This window comes from Equus quagga, chromosome 1 (assembly GCF_021613505.1).
Source record: "Equus quagga isolate Etosha38 chromosome 1, UCLA_HA_Equagga_1.0, whole genome shotgun sequence".
Classification (NCBI taxonomy): Eukaryota; Metazoa; Chordata; class Mammalia; order Perissodactyla; family Equidae; genus Equus; species Equus quagga.
Genome location: NC_060267.1, coordinates 48877867 through 48892049, shown reverse-complemented (window position 1 = coordinate 48892049; position 14183 = coordinate 48877867). Strand labels below are relative to the sequence as shown.

At 35.0% G+C, this 14183-nt stretch overlaps 1 protein-coding gene across 3 annotated transcripts in view; it reads left to right on the top strand.

Moving 5' to 3' along the window:
• LOC124229753 (killer cell lectin-like receptor subfamily F member 1) overlaps positions 1 to 13645 on the top strand; it is a 30457-nt gene extending 16812 nt beyond the window's left edge. Inside the window, exons 1-7 of one of the 3 annotated variants that reach the window (XM_046645141.1) lie at positions 839 to 916; positions 1292 to 1383; positions 3336 to 3460; positions 7931 to 8085; positions 8898 to 9010; positions 11432 to 11575; positions 13320 to 13645. In XM_046645141.1, coding sequence (XP_046501097.1) covers positions 1376 to 1383; positions 3336 to 3460; positions 7931 to 8085; positions 8898 to 9010; positions 11432 to 11564 — 534 coding nt within the window. In that variant the 5' untranslated portion in view covers positions 839 to 916; positions 1292 to 1375 and the 3' untranslated portion in view covers positions 11565 to 11575; positions 13320 to 13645. Of the gene's footprint in view, positions 1 to 838; positions 917 to 1270; positions 1384 to 3335; positions 3461 to 7930; positions 8086 to 8897; positions 9011 to 11431; positions 11576 to 13319 lie in introns of those variants that run through there. The other 2 variants (XM_046645133.1, XM_046645151.1) reach the window with 2 other exon arrangements.
• The last annotated feature ends 538 nt before the right edge of the window (positions 13646 to 14183 follow it).

Genomic DNA, 14183 nt, shown 5'->3' with positions numbered 1-14183 from the left:
GAGTTGTCTTGACTAAGATGACTTGTGATAAAAGAAACTGTGAGTGAATATTGTACTCTAGTTGATAAAGTAGTTTCCCACGAGGTATGGGATAACAATTCTGAAACTACTAAATATGTATGCTGGAACTGAACAACTGAGTAAACAAATGGTGATGGTGATAGCCATGTCTCTCACTATCGGAGTCGGAGGTTATAGAAATGCGAGGGAGGAGGTTAGCATGATCTATGTTGTAATGTATTAGAGTTGGAGACATCCGTATGAACTCATGGAGCCAACCGAAAGGGTTCCCAATGGGCAAAGCTGGAACAATGTGAGCAATGAAATAAAGTAGTATTAGATTATAACTCAAGCTATAAAATAAATATGAATGAGTTTTTTTCTGATATAAATGATTGAATAAACATGTAAATGGGAGATTAGACAAATATTCTCTGCAGAAGAATTCTAAGCAGTTTATGTAGATACTCTGTCCTCAAAGGGGTGGACCATAACTCTCCACTTCTTCAGTGTGGGCTGCGTATGTTGATCTCCTTCTAAAGAGTACAGTATGGAAATGGGGAAAAAGGGATAAACTTGCAGTAGATAAACCTGACAAACACTACCACAGTCAAGTGATCAAAGTTAACATCAACGGTGATAAGCCATGTTGATAGTAAGTACCCTTCATAAGATGTGATAAGAATGGCGATTTATCTCTGAAGTCTTTCTCCAGAAACCTATAACCCAAGTATAATGACGAGAAAACCATCAGATTAACTCAATTCTGGAACGTTCTACAAAATATCTGACCAACATTCCTGAAAACTGTCAAAAATCATCAAAACAAGAAAAGAATGAGAATCTGTCCCAGCTAAGGAGCCATGAAGACTAAACATATCATGGTATCCTGAATGGCATCCTTGAATAGAAAAAGGTATTAGGTAAAAACTGAATGAAGTATAGGCTTTAATATTAATTAATTATATTTATAATTATATATTGTTAATATTTTTAATAATATTGATTCATTAATTTTGACAAATGTATCATACTAATATAACATAGTAATAATAGGAGAAGTTGGGTGTTGGGTATATGGGAACTCTCTGTACCGTCTTCACAATTTTTCTGTAAATTAAAACTATCCTAAAACAAAACGTTTATTTAAGTAATGAGGTTCCTGTCACTCATAAACCATATCCTTTGTGGTTTTACAGCTACAGGCTTGTTTTAATGCCACTGACTCTGCTTTTGATCAGGTGATGCCTCTCTTTCCATCTCATTCAAAGATGGATTATTCTATTTATAGGATGTTTGGACAGACACAAAACACAGAGGGACTGATGATGCAGAAGCCAAGGAAACCTCCTTATCATTGCCAACGCAAGTGGACATGCAAAGGTAGGAATCCATAGCCCTCCCATTAGACCACAGATTATACAGCTGGAATTTTCTGTGGATCTTTTAATCCTAGGCTTTTAATGAGAACTTTGAAGAACTTGAACTAGAATCTAATCAGAAAATTTATCTTATTTTGAAATAGTATGTTTACATAGATATCTCCCCACTAGATTGTACAGTTTTCTATCTCCACAACCCTCGCATCCAGCCCAGTTTCTGGTGTGTAGCTGTATATTTATAAATATTGTTAAATTGAATGTAATGGTCAGATTTGACTTGACCTGGGTTGAAGATTATTAAACTATTATAATGCTTATTTTATTGAAGGAAAGTTTATAATTATAAAGATTAGCATCTGAGTTCTGTTTCATGAATTGATATATAACTTTTATCTCAAACATTTGGGAAGATGGCTGCAGTACTCAATCTTGCTTATGTTTCTCCTTTAGACACTCATTTTTGCTATCATTCAATTATTTTGGTACTACCTATATTTTTTCTTCTCACTGAATGTTATCTGTGCAATTCAGTCAAAATGTAAGTGAAGGTAAAGGACAAATTTTAGAGGAAATGTTTTGACTAAGCAGTTGATCAACAAATATCCACCCATTTGATTGTTATATGAATTATACTTTTGGAAGAGAAGTGTTAACATAATAAGGGTATTTAATAAGCAGTAAATAAAGCATATTGACTTCTTACTTAGGATCAATATATCCAACCTTTTAAAGATAATTAAATATGTGTTCATGTCAAGATGATTTAAATAGAGATTGTAGACTTCTTTCCCTCACCTTAAGACAATATGTACCTTCAGAATTTTACATTTCTGTGACTCATTTTCAAGTTCATTTGAAAGGTCTGAACTTTTCAGAAGGAAAAATTAATCATTACAGATTACCCTAAATGTCCAAAGTGGCATCAGACTACCCTGAGACTGACCAGCATTGCGCTGGTTCTACTCGCTGCCACAGTGATAGGACTAACAATTCGGGGTGAATATGTGGAAAGCTATATGTTCAACTATAGAGATTAATGTATTTCCTTTGGAGTTTACTTTTATTTCTTTAGCCTTTTCAGAATTATTTTTCACATTTATCTCATATTCTCTTTCATTGTTATTTTAATTACACTGATATTAAATGACACAGTTCCTGATTTCACTAATAATTAGCAATTTTTCCCTGTACAGAGGAGGAATTAAACTTGTTAATTAATAAAGTCTATTCTGCTCATAATTTTAATTAATTGGTAAATAGTGTGGGTTTGGCTATCACAATTCTAGGAACTGAAGTCTTATATTTTAGTGAAAGTACTTAGTTTTATGGAAGCTGATTTGGCCCTTTAAATAAAACTTTTGGACTTTACAGGTTACTTGACATTTTGAAGTTTTTAAAAAATTTATCAGTTACTTTAAAATTTAAGGCCAAGTTAAAGATCTATTTCTAAAATGAACTCTACTTCAATAAGAGCTCTGGATAATTGTATCTGTTATTGTTTCTATTTGTTGTGACCCACTACATCTTAGGAGTTGTAATAAACACGTTATATACATTGTCTTTTGGCCTTACAACAACTCTCAGTCTGTTAAGCATTTCTCTCTTTTAAATAAGGGGAAACTGAAAAACAGAGAGGCTATGTAACTAGTTCAAGATCATACAGAATTCTAACCTATCTAAACAGATGCAAATTTAAGTATGTTTTAATTTTATTTAGATAATTTGTTTCTATTGTTTGTTTCTAATCACTTTTCTATAAGTAGAAATGTCCGAATCTCTAAGTTTATTCATTCTTTGTCAAATTGGAGGGTTGAAATGCTCTAAACAGACCTCCTGTCCACCAGCATTTCATGCATTCCCTTGCAGGTTCACTTTAATGGATAGTTAAAAGGCACAGGCTTACATCTGCAGAAATCTAATTAGTCTTACTATTTTTCTTCATTTCTTGGTAAGTTACCTAAGCATACATTCCTTCAGTGACAACCACAGTGAGATGTTTGGTAGTGAGAATGGAACCAAAGATTGCAATTGTATGAATATTCTTCCCAGGAAACAGCAGGACAATACAAAATCCACAAGTAAGTGGTTTTATTTGATTGTATTGTAGAGGAGGGAAAATTTTTCCTCCACCCTCTTAAGTTTAGTGCATGGAGCCTGTAAATTAAATGGACAAAGAACCAATTAATGGGACAAAAATGTTTATTTGTATGCATAGAAGAGCTAACAAAAGATGTAGCTAGCTCTAAATGGCTAAAGGCTTATATACCTAACTTAGAGGAAAGGGAGGGGGAAGAAATGGCTGGCTTCTGTGGAAAAAATAAATATGCTTCTTTAAGAAAGACAAGAGGGTTTTTGGGTGGGGGATGGTGCAAGGAAATCTACTTTTTAAAAAAGAATTATTTGATTGAGGTCATATTGGTTTATAACACTGTGTAATTTCAGATGTACATTATTGTATATCAATCTCTGTATGCACTGCATCATGCTCACCACCAATAGCCTAGTTTTTATACGTCACCAGACAAGAGGGTTTTTTAGGAGAACAAACTGGAGATAAAGTTTGTGATAGTGTCTGTTTACGCAAGTATAAGCAGTCTTTCTCTCTTCTTCATGGCCATAAAATTCCCCCAGAGAGGGGGTTTATGGTAGGTTTCTTCTCAGTCTTTTTCCTGCGAGTAAACCACCTGAAAGAGGGAATTTATGGCGACCTCATTTCTCAGAAGCTTCTACTTTTGGTCAGATAAGGGAGGCTCTGAGGAGGCTTTTTCTTGCATCTCTTGCATCTCTTTACCTCCAATTCCGGTTCCTGTAAGTCTGTTCAGGTTCACTGCTTAGACTACCGCTTCCTCGCTCACCTTACTGCTGCTAGAACTCTCTTCAAATACACTGTCTCCAATAGCTGGCTTGCTGCTACTTCAAGTGTTGAAATTCCCTTGCTAGGCAACAAACATATCACTGACTATCTCTTGAAAGTTTCAAAATCTTAACTTATTTATTTTACTTCATATATCTATTAGGCATATATAAAATACTTGGTTTACTGACAAGATAGCAAAGAATTTAAGAAAAAGTCCCTGCCCTCAAGAATCTCATGATTGACGTGTGAGATGGCAAAGATAGTCAAATGGCAATGCCACATGTGGTTTAGGCTGAATAAACTCCTTCCTGATAGAGGTCTAGAGTAGCTTCTTGCATTATGCATCAGTGTCTCTAAAGGTGAGGTTAGTACAGAGGGTGGAGTGTGGTTAAGGATGATGTGATAACAGTTTCTGGATGACAGTAGAGTCATATTCCTGGAATACCAATTTTATTCAATGGAAAGTAATCTAGATAGTATCATATTAAATCAAACTCACAAGTACATTAAGGATTAGAATGTAATATTTACATAAGAATTTAAGATGAAATCAATCTTTCAGGAAATTTTGCCTAGGCCCTTAAGGAACAAGTTCAATATCCTTAACTGTTGGAGATGATTTGGTGGATGTAAGGTTCATTGGCCTGAAATAGTTTTATTGCTATGATTGCTTTTTACTTTACTACTCAAGGACATTATACCAGCATTATGCTCCTATATTTACTTATGTAGTATTATATGGATAGTATCCATGTACTATATCCATATATTATTCTATGCAATAGTGATTGCTGTTTTTGTGATTATTGTTTGTTACAATATATGATTAAAGTGTTTTAGATTGTTCTTTCAAAATTATAACGTGAAAAGGTTGAATTATAAGGCATTTGGAGATCAGTATGTCTCACAAAGAAGGGGATTACTAATTGCTATTTTACTGTCATCTAGATCTCCATTCATTCTCTGTGCAGCCAGTAGGATCTTTCTAAAATGCAGATCAGTGACCAGGGCACTTGCATGCTTAAAACTCTCCTGTGATTTTCTCTGGTCCTTAGGACAAAGTCTAAGCACTTTAACTTATTTGCAGGGTCCTCTGCACCTTGATTTCCTACAACAGCAGTCTCATTTCTCACAGTGCAGCTCTCTTCTTTGTACACTAGTCCCCAGCAGCACAAACCTCTGTGAGGTAGTATAATGCAGCATACTCTCTCGACTTTGAGTCTTTGTTCATGCTGATCCAACCCATTCTTTTGAATATTTATCTCTTCATTGCAGTTTCCTACCCTCTGAACCCTTCTAGTATGTGTGCGCACACCATAGTTGAGACTATACATGCTAATATAATATGATAAAATACATATAGCTGATTTTAGTTGCATTTCTTATATGATAGGGCAATTAAATATAAAATCACATATATTGGATATTTGTATTTTTTTTTCTGTATACTGCCTGTTCATCATCTTTGCCTTTTTAAAAAAAAATTACGGTGCTTATTTTTTCTTATTTATAAGTGCTTATTTTAGAATAAGAAAATTAACTTCTCACAAGTTACAACAATTTTCTAAGAAATCTACCAAAACTATAAACTCTTGCACAGTTTAAACATCATGAATTATACTAAAATATATTTCCAGTCCTTATGTTAAATATGGATAATTAGGAAGTGCTTTCTACTTAAATATTGATGATCAGAAGAGATTGATAGAACACAATATGAAAAATACAACTAATGTGCATGTTTATGATGACACTTTTCCCTTGAGACTTTAGCCTTTATATCCCATCTCTTTAATTGGTCAACTCAGTCTTCCCTGCTGTGGACATTTCTATATTCCTCCCCATTCATGTACTCTTCTAGGCTTCTCTAGACCACCTGGAGGCCTTCTTTCAGTGGGGGTCCCAGCACTACTGCACTCAAGAGCTATTTGTTGACTATTTCCATCATCTTATCTTTGGCATAGCAGTAATAGTCCTGCAGACTCTAAACAACTGTAATTTTCACTGGATGAATTTCCTTCCTTTTACTGCACTGACAGAAGCTGGGGCTTCTTTGTGCCTGTGGTAGATGACTTTCAGGCAAATAAAAAGAAGAGGGAAGTGAATAATTCATGATTTATTTTAGAGGCCAAATGCTACCGTAGCAAAGCATGTCAAGGTAAACATCTGAATGAGCACGACGGCTTAAAGTCATTCGTTTCTGTCAATAATTTATGATAGTAAATTTCAGCAAAACTAAAATTTGTTCCCAGCTTTGGTGTGAGATGTACTATTGGGTATTTTCCCTGGCCAATGCAGTTAAAGCTTAGTTCATTAATACACTATTTCAATGCCCATTTTGTTGTTATTACTTATAAAATAAAATGCCTTGGGAAGAGGGCTTTGAAGAACCAGGGCACTTCACTGATTCAACCAGAAACTTACTATGTGATATTTTCCCCAAATAATATGATTCTTCATACTCTCTCTCAAAGATCTCCCATGGGCTCTAATGGTAAATCTAACTTTTGAGAAGAGTATTTTATAGTTTATATTTTCATATTAGTCTCATTTAATATAAGCAAATCAGGTAAACTTTTACATAAATTTGGGGATATTTAAAAGATATTATGGAACATTTAAGACATACAAAACTTTAAATAGCATACAAGCAATGTTTATATGCCTACTATTCAGCTTAAAATATAAAAAGAATTAGTTCATCTGAAACCTGTGCGTACCAATTTCTGAATATGTTTATTTTGATACTTATTTTAGGTTTGTCTCTTTTCATAGAGGTAAGTCTGATGGTCATCAAGACATATAGATATTGGGGTCACCATGAAAAATTTGTTTTACAAAGTTTCTGATAAAGCGTGTTATGACGGCCCGGCCCCATGGCCGAGTGATTAAGTTCACATGCTTCGCTTTGACGGCCCAGGGTTTCGCAGGTTCAAATCCTGGGTGCAGACATGGTACCTCTCACCAGGCCACACTGAGGCGGCATCCCACATGCCACAACTAGAAGGACCCACAGCTATAATATACAACTACGTACTGGGAGGTTTTGGGGAGAAGAATTAAAAAACAAAAGATTGGCAACAGTTGTTAGCGCAGGTGTCAATCTTCAAAAAAGAAAAACAAGGCATCGTGATGGAGTTTGTAGTTTGTAGAGAAAAAAAAGTGTTATGAAATATATTCTTCTGCATCAAAAAGAGACTCTTAAAAAGACATTTTTTCCACAATAGTTTTCTCCTGATGGCTTTTAGACTCTCTGTTTTACTTTGTTTCCCTATATCCCACCACTTATTAACTATATGACCTTGAATGAGTTACTTAACCTTTAGTTTCCCACTTTATATTTTACTTAACCTTAACTTTACTGTCTTTAATTACAAACTGAGGAAGATGAAGTTAATAATTTTATGTATCTCATAAGTTTCTTGTAAGGAAGAGTATTTCATATAGTACTCATGTGCATAAAGAATTCAGAAACTATTTGAAATATAATAATTACTCAATAAATAATGACTGAATATTTCTGACAGTTATCTCTTCTAAAGACTATTCATCAGTGGAGAGGGAGTTCATTTCTTAAACGGGGGCAAAATCTTTACTTTTAAGGGAACAATTTACAAAATTAGTGCAAAAATTGTTTTCAATAATTAAATCTTGTTCTCATTCCTATTTCTTCCTATTTTCCCATTTTCAGCAAACTCTAGGCTAAATTTATGCCCCAATGACTGGGTACAGAAGAAAGGGAAATGCTATAACTTTTTCAAAACCTTTAATTCATGGATAGATAGCCAAAAATCCTGTTCAATAATGAAATCACATCTTTTGATGATCCAAGACAAGGCTGAACTGGTAAGAGCTAATTTGCCATGAAAATTATCACTTTAACAACTGGGAAAAATAGGTGCATGCTGTAATAAAAGAATTATAGCACTAATAATTACTGCCATTTATGGAATTCCCACCATATGCCAGGCACTATGGTAGACATGTTATATAACTTGGTGCTCACAGTAACCTTATCTGAGAAGCAGTATTTTCCCCATTTCCATGAGAGGAATCTATAGAACTTGACAGGTTGTATAAAGTTGCCTACTTCACTCTTCAAGCAAATGACAAAGTTAGAATATCAATGCTATCCTCGAACATTATCTCCCGGAGAGAAAGATAGGAGCTCTTTCAGGTGCTGATCAAAAGCATTACCAATATCTGGCAATATTCCTCGTATCTTGGGTAAGAGAGTTGGGGCTCCTTAGTTTCATTTGTGTGTAGTTTCACCTTAGGCATCAGTTTTCTCAAGACTGCACCATTGGTAGACAAAAGCAATCCATGGATAGCTGTTGGTCTTTTAGGCAGACTCATTCATTCCTAGCTTTTGCTTCACATCCTCTTTGTGCCCCTTCGTCAGTTGCTATTTATATCACCACCCTCAGGAATTCCATTAAGCAGCACATGCCCTCACATAATGTATGCAAGAGTCATGTATTTTGAATATCTTCCTATCAATATCCTTCCCTAAATGTATAGAAAACCTCCTCAGCTTTCTTAAGATTTTCCTGATTAGAGAGATCAATAGCAAAACCTTTACAGGTCTGGACAAAAGTTCTAAGAGGCTATTTTAATAGATTTAACTCAGTTAATTTCCTCTGGATCTTCTTTCACAGGATTTCATACAGAGTAATATACAAGATGGAATTTACTTTTGGATTGGATTGAACATTACACATCCACAAAAGACATGGACCTGGCTGGATGGCACCCCATTAAATCGACAGTTGTGAGTGTTGGCATTTAAGTACCATGGGGGAATATGAGAGCTGAGCAGCCAATCCCTACTGGGGGCCGCTTGAAAGTCCAAGTAGCCAGTTGGTTCCTAAAGATTGAAGACTTTGATGTTTGTTAATTTGCAAATAATTAGGAAATTTGCCTTAGAGAAATGAAAACTCCTAAACTGATTTATTTTCATAATGAGCTTTCTTTTAGTTTACCTATAATGGGAGAGGTATAAATGGAAAATTGTATTCAATGTAAATTTATATAAATTTATGAAGTATTTCTTACAGGTTTGCAGAATAATGTTTAATTTGATTAGTAGAAGAACTTCAATTATTGGGAAATATTAAAAAATAAGTTATACATAACGCAACAAATAACCGTTTGACTGTTTTTTAATTCTATCGCCCCAATTAACAATATCTGTATCTATTTTTGTGTCCCTCATTCATTTCTGCTTAAATTCCATGAATAGAGATTGCTGAATCTTTGGGGATTATGTGCAAATCCCCAAAACATAGGCAGAAAGTCTGAGGGGTCCAGGGCGAAAACTACTCTTAGCATCAAGGTTGTGGGGATCATCAAAAGTTAATTAAGCTTTTTTAAAATTTTTAATTTTGTAATGTCTCTTAAAGAGATGTGGATTTAAGGAGATTAGGAGGAATATAAATCTTCTGGAGTGACACAACACGTCCACTGGGCTGGCTGAGGGGTAGTAAAAAAATACTCTGAAACAGAAAGTCACCCCACAAATGAATACTCTTACCCAGCGACTATTTACAGCATCTCCAGAGGGGAAGGAGGTGGGGAGAGGGCAAAGGGGTAAAAGGGGACATTTGTGCAGTGACAGATAGAAACTAGACTTTTGGCAGTGAATATGATGTGGTCTATACAGAAGCTGAAATATAATGATGTGCACCTAAAACTTATATAGTGTTATAAACCAATGTGATCTCAATAAAAAAAATAAAAAATAGTAAATAAGTAAAATAAAATTTACACTCTATACCCACCCACGCATGCTTTCTGTACACCACAAACAAAAAACCCAGAAATTTTGTTTGATTATTTCTAATAAAAACCTATTAGCATATTTTTAAAGAGATGTTCTGTCAACCTACACACAAACTTTCTCAGATTTATTAATTTGCTGATCTGGGTTTTAAAATCGAGTAGTTCCTGACTTTTTTTAGACGACTTGTGGCTTTTTTGTCTAACACAGGAAAAGTTGGTTTTAACATCGTGGAAAAACAGAATTTAGAGGAAGTTCCCTTCTTTTGTGTTAAAGCTGAAGGATGTGCATATTATGAACACATATGCAAAGAAATTCTTTTGTTGAGGTGTCTACGTGAGTTTAAAACATTTCAGAAAGGAGGGAGATCTCGCCTTTTCCTCACTCTCACTCCTTGCCTCAGTCCTGTCTGGGGTTACTGTTGCCATGTTCAGCATGTAAAGACAAGATGCATCAAAGAGCATTCATCTTTCTTAGAATCTCTTTTAGAAGCAAGGAGATTCATCACAGACAGTGAGGGAAGATTTTGAAAAGTGTGGCATTTGGGATTTAAGTCTGGAAGGTGAAAAGGTTAATAGTTTGATTTACTCTCTACAGGAAATTAATACTTTTTGAAAACTGTGCATACTTTTAAATGTGTTGATATTACTAAATCTTAAAATGATAAATATGATATTGTCTGCTATAGAGTTTGTATCATTCAATTGTTGAAGAATTTTTAGAGTAACAAAATGAATTTTTCTCCTAAAATGGCATAATTGTCCTCTGTCTTAGTATAACAAAATACCACAGACTGGATAGCTTATAAACAACAGAAATTTATTGATCACAGTTCTGGAGTGTGAGATTCCAAGATCAAGGGAGCCCTGTTTTGGTGAGGGCCCTCTTGCTGACTGGTAGCTGACACTCTCTTACGGTGTCGTCACAGGGTGCAGGGGCTAAGGATCTCTCTGGGGCCTCTTATGTAAGGAGCTAATCTCATTCACGGGGGTTCCATCCTCATGACTTAAGTACCTCCCAAAGGCCCCGCTTCCTAATACCATCACTTTTAAGGGTTAGAATTTTGACATATGGATTTTGGGGGCGTACAAACATTAAGATGATAGCAGTCCTCTAAGAATTTTATCTTTCATGTGAACTCAAGGAATTGAGAAACTACTGTTTCTTGCTCACATTGTTATTTCCATTTTAATTCCATGCAGTGTTTCCATCTACAAATGACAATTTTTTTATTGCATTTTGGAGCAATTCTAAGCAAATCATTTACTAATGTACATTTCCTGTACAAATATGACAATACTTTAGATCTCCAGCTTGAGGAATACGTTCTTCCTAAGAAGACGGAAAACACACAAAATACACACAGTTGTGCTTTTAGCAGAGTGAGGACAGAGTGTCCCTTTTCCTCTACAGATTTCAAGTCATGGGCCAGGTTGAAGATAACTCCTGTGCTGTGATAACAAAGAAGGGTGTTTTTTCTGAAAAATGTCTCATTCAGAGTTACTGGATTTGTCAAGATGTGATTTCTTCGGACAATGACCTCTGAATTCAACACAGGTATCCTCTTCATTCAAAAAAGTTCACAAAAACTTTTTATTTATGTATTTTTGTAGAAGCGGTTTGTTTCTACAACAAATGTTATGGTGGTAAATGATAATGGTAGATTTGTGTTACTGTAAATGCAGGCAATCAGCCTTAACTGGTCCTTAGCTTCACCTGATCACTTGTACTGTATTTCCGTAGTCATCTGCCATTCGTGATAGTGGCTATTTCAGATGGAAACCATGCTTTTGTCTCCTCTATAATTCTCTCCCTACTTCTCTCATTCACCATTAGCAGAGGAGCTTGTTCTCTTTTCGTTTTGCTTTGTTTTTAAAAAGAAGTCCTCAGATGATATATTTCCTCAACTTTCTACCACTGAGTTTACACATTGGTCTGCATCGTACTTACTACTTTTTTCTCTCTTCTTATTTCCAAAAAAGGAGTATCCTCTTTTTGTCTAAATTGAACTCCCAAGTTGTCAGGATTGTATCCTTTTTAGTTTTTTCAAGGAGATCCCTTCATTAATTATCTCCCTAATCTCTCTCTTCTTATGCCTCCTTTCCTATCAGCAATTAAACATATGAGAGCCACAAGAAAATTTCCCCTTAACCACATGTGGCTTCTGGTTTCTGGCCAATTTCTTCCACCTCTTTTTAAGTTGAACTTCCTAAAAATTGGTTATACTTGCTTTCCCCCTCTTTCTACCTCTTACTCCAAGTTCTTCTAAAATCTGGCTTCTGTCTTTCTTACTATTTCACCAAAGTGTTCTCATCATTTCACCAATGACCTTCTTCTGGCAAAATACAGTGAGGACTTTTTAGCTTTTACTTTAACTCTCAACAATATTGCTCATTACTGACCTATTCCTTTCCAAATATTCTCTACCCTCAGCACCTGTGATGCAGTGTTCTCTCAAATTTCTATCTGCCTCTTCAGTCATTCCTCCTCAGTCATTCCTCCTCAGTCTTTTCTATAGCATCTGTTTCCTCTTCTGATCTCTTAAATATGGGTATTCCTCAGAATTTTGTGTGGATCCTCTATCATACACAATTCTTGGCTGAAGTCATTCACTCTATAACTTCAGTTGCCATCAATTTATTGATAAATTCCATACCAATATTTCTAGCCCAGACCTTATTACAGCTGGTTGCCCATCGGACATCTCTATTTGGACATCTCAAGGTCTATCGATCTTTACCTGTTAAAAATTAAACTCATTAATTTAGTGAATGGTAGTGACGTGCCCACACTAGTCCAATCCAGAGTCCTTGGAATCAATCATGACTTCTTCCTTCTTTTCACTCTCAATGTTCAAACACTCATTTAAGTCCTGTCAATTTTACCACATAACTATTTCTGGAATCTACGTATCTTCATACGGACCTTATCATCCTGAATTGCTGCACTAGTCTTTTTCTCTGCTTCTAGTTTTTCTGCCAAGGTCTGTTCTCCATATCGTGACCATAGAGACGGTCTAAACCTCATCTCAGACCACATTACTCAGTTACTTACTTCCCTTCAGTGGCGTTTCATTGCTTAAACCCTTTTCCATCTCCTGGCAGACCCTTTGTGCCTTGGCTTCTCTTCATTCCTCTCCCACTTCCATACTTATAACAATGGAGACACAGTAAACTTTGTTCAGTTCGTCAAATGTGTTATGCTTTCTCTTGCCTCTAATCTAATCATATGTTGTTTGCCTTAGTTTAACAAACATTTTTCCCTTTCTTACTCAACTGTTTAACTCTTGCTTATTTTTCAGGTCCCAAGTGAAATACCATTTGGAGGAAAATGTTTCCTTGACCATTCTCCACGCCAGACTGAGTTATAAAGATTTAATATATATTTTCATAGCTCCCTGTACTTATCTAATCTTAATATTGAATGCTATTTTTGGGCCATTGTTCGCTTAATTATTTGTATTTATTAATGCACTGTAAGCTCTGTAAGGTCAATAGTCTTCATCATTGTATGGAACAAGGCGCCTGATGGATAATGAATGATAAATAAGTACTTGTTATATTGTTGAGTATTGTTTGTAACACGTTCAATTGTTTCCCCAGCACAACTTCCCCAATGTTAGGTTTACATGGGTTAATAAATAAAATTTCCCACACTTTTTGTTTGTTTTTGTTTTTAGCAGAGAGAGTAATACATTAATGTTTGTTAATTAAATGTAAGTTAACCAATAGGAAACTTTCTTCAAGACCTTGGATCCACTAAGAGTAAAACTAAAAGTTCAGGTATAAATTAAAAGAGAAACATTTATTTTAAATTCATATGTGTAAACAGAATTAATTATAATTTATAAGAAATGAAATATAAAACCTTCAAGTCACTTAAAATATTAAACATACCTGAAACCAGAAAACTCCTAGAACAAAACATAGTTGGTAAACTCTTTGACATCAGCATTAGCAATATTTTTATGGATACATCTCTTCAAGCAAGAGCAGCAAAAGCAAAAATAAACAAATGGGACTACACAAAACTACAAAGCTTTGTACAGCAAAGGAAACTATGAACAAAACAAAAAGGCAACCTACTAAATTGGGGAAGATATTTGCAAATGACATATCCAATAAAGGGTTAATATCCAAAACATTAAAGAATTCATACAATTCAA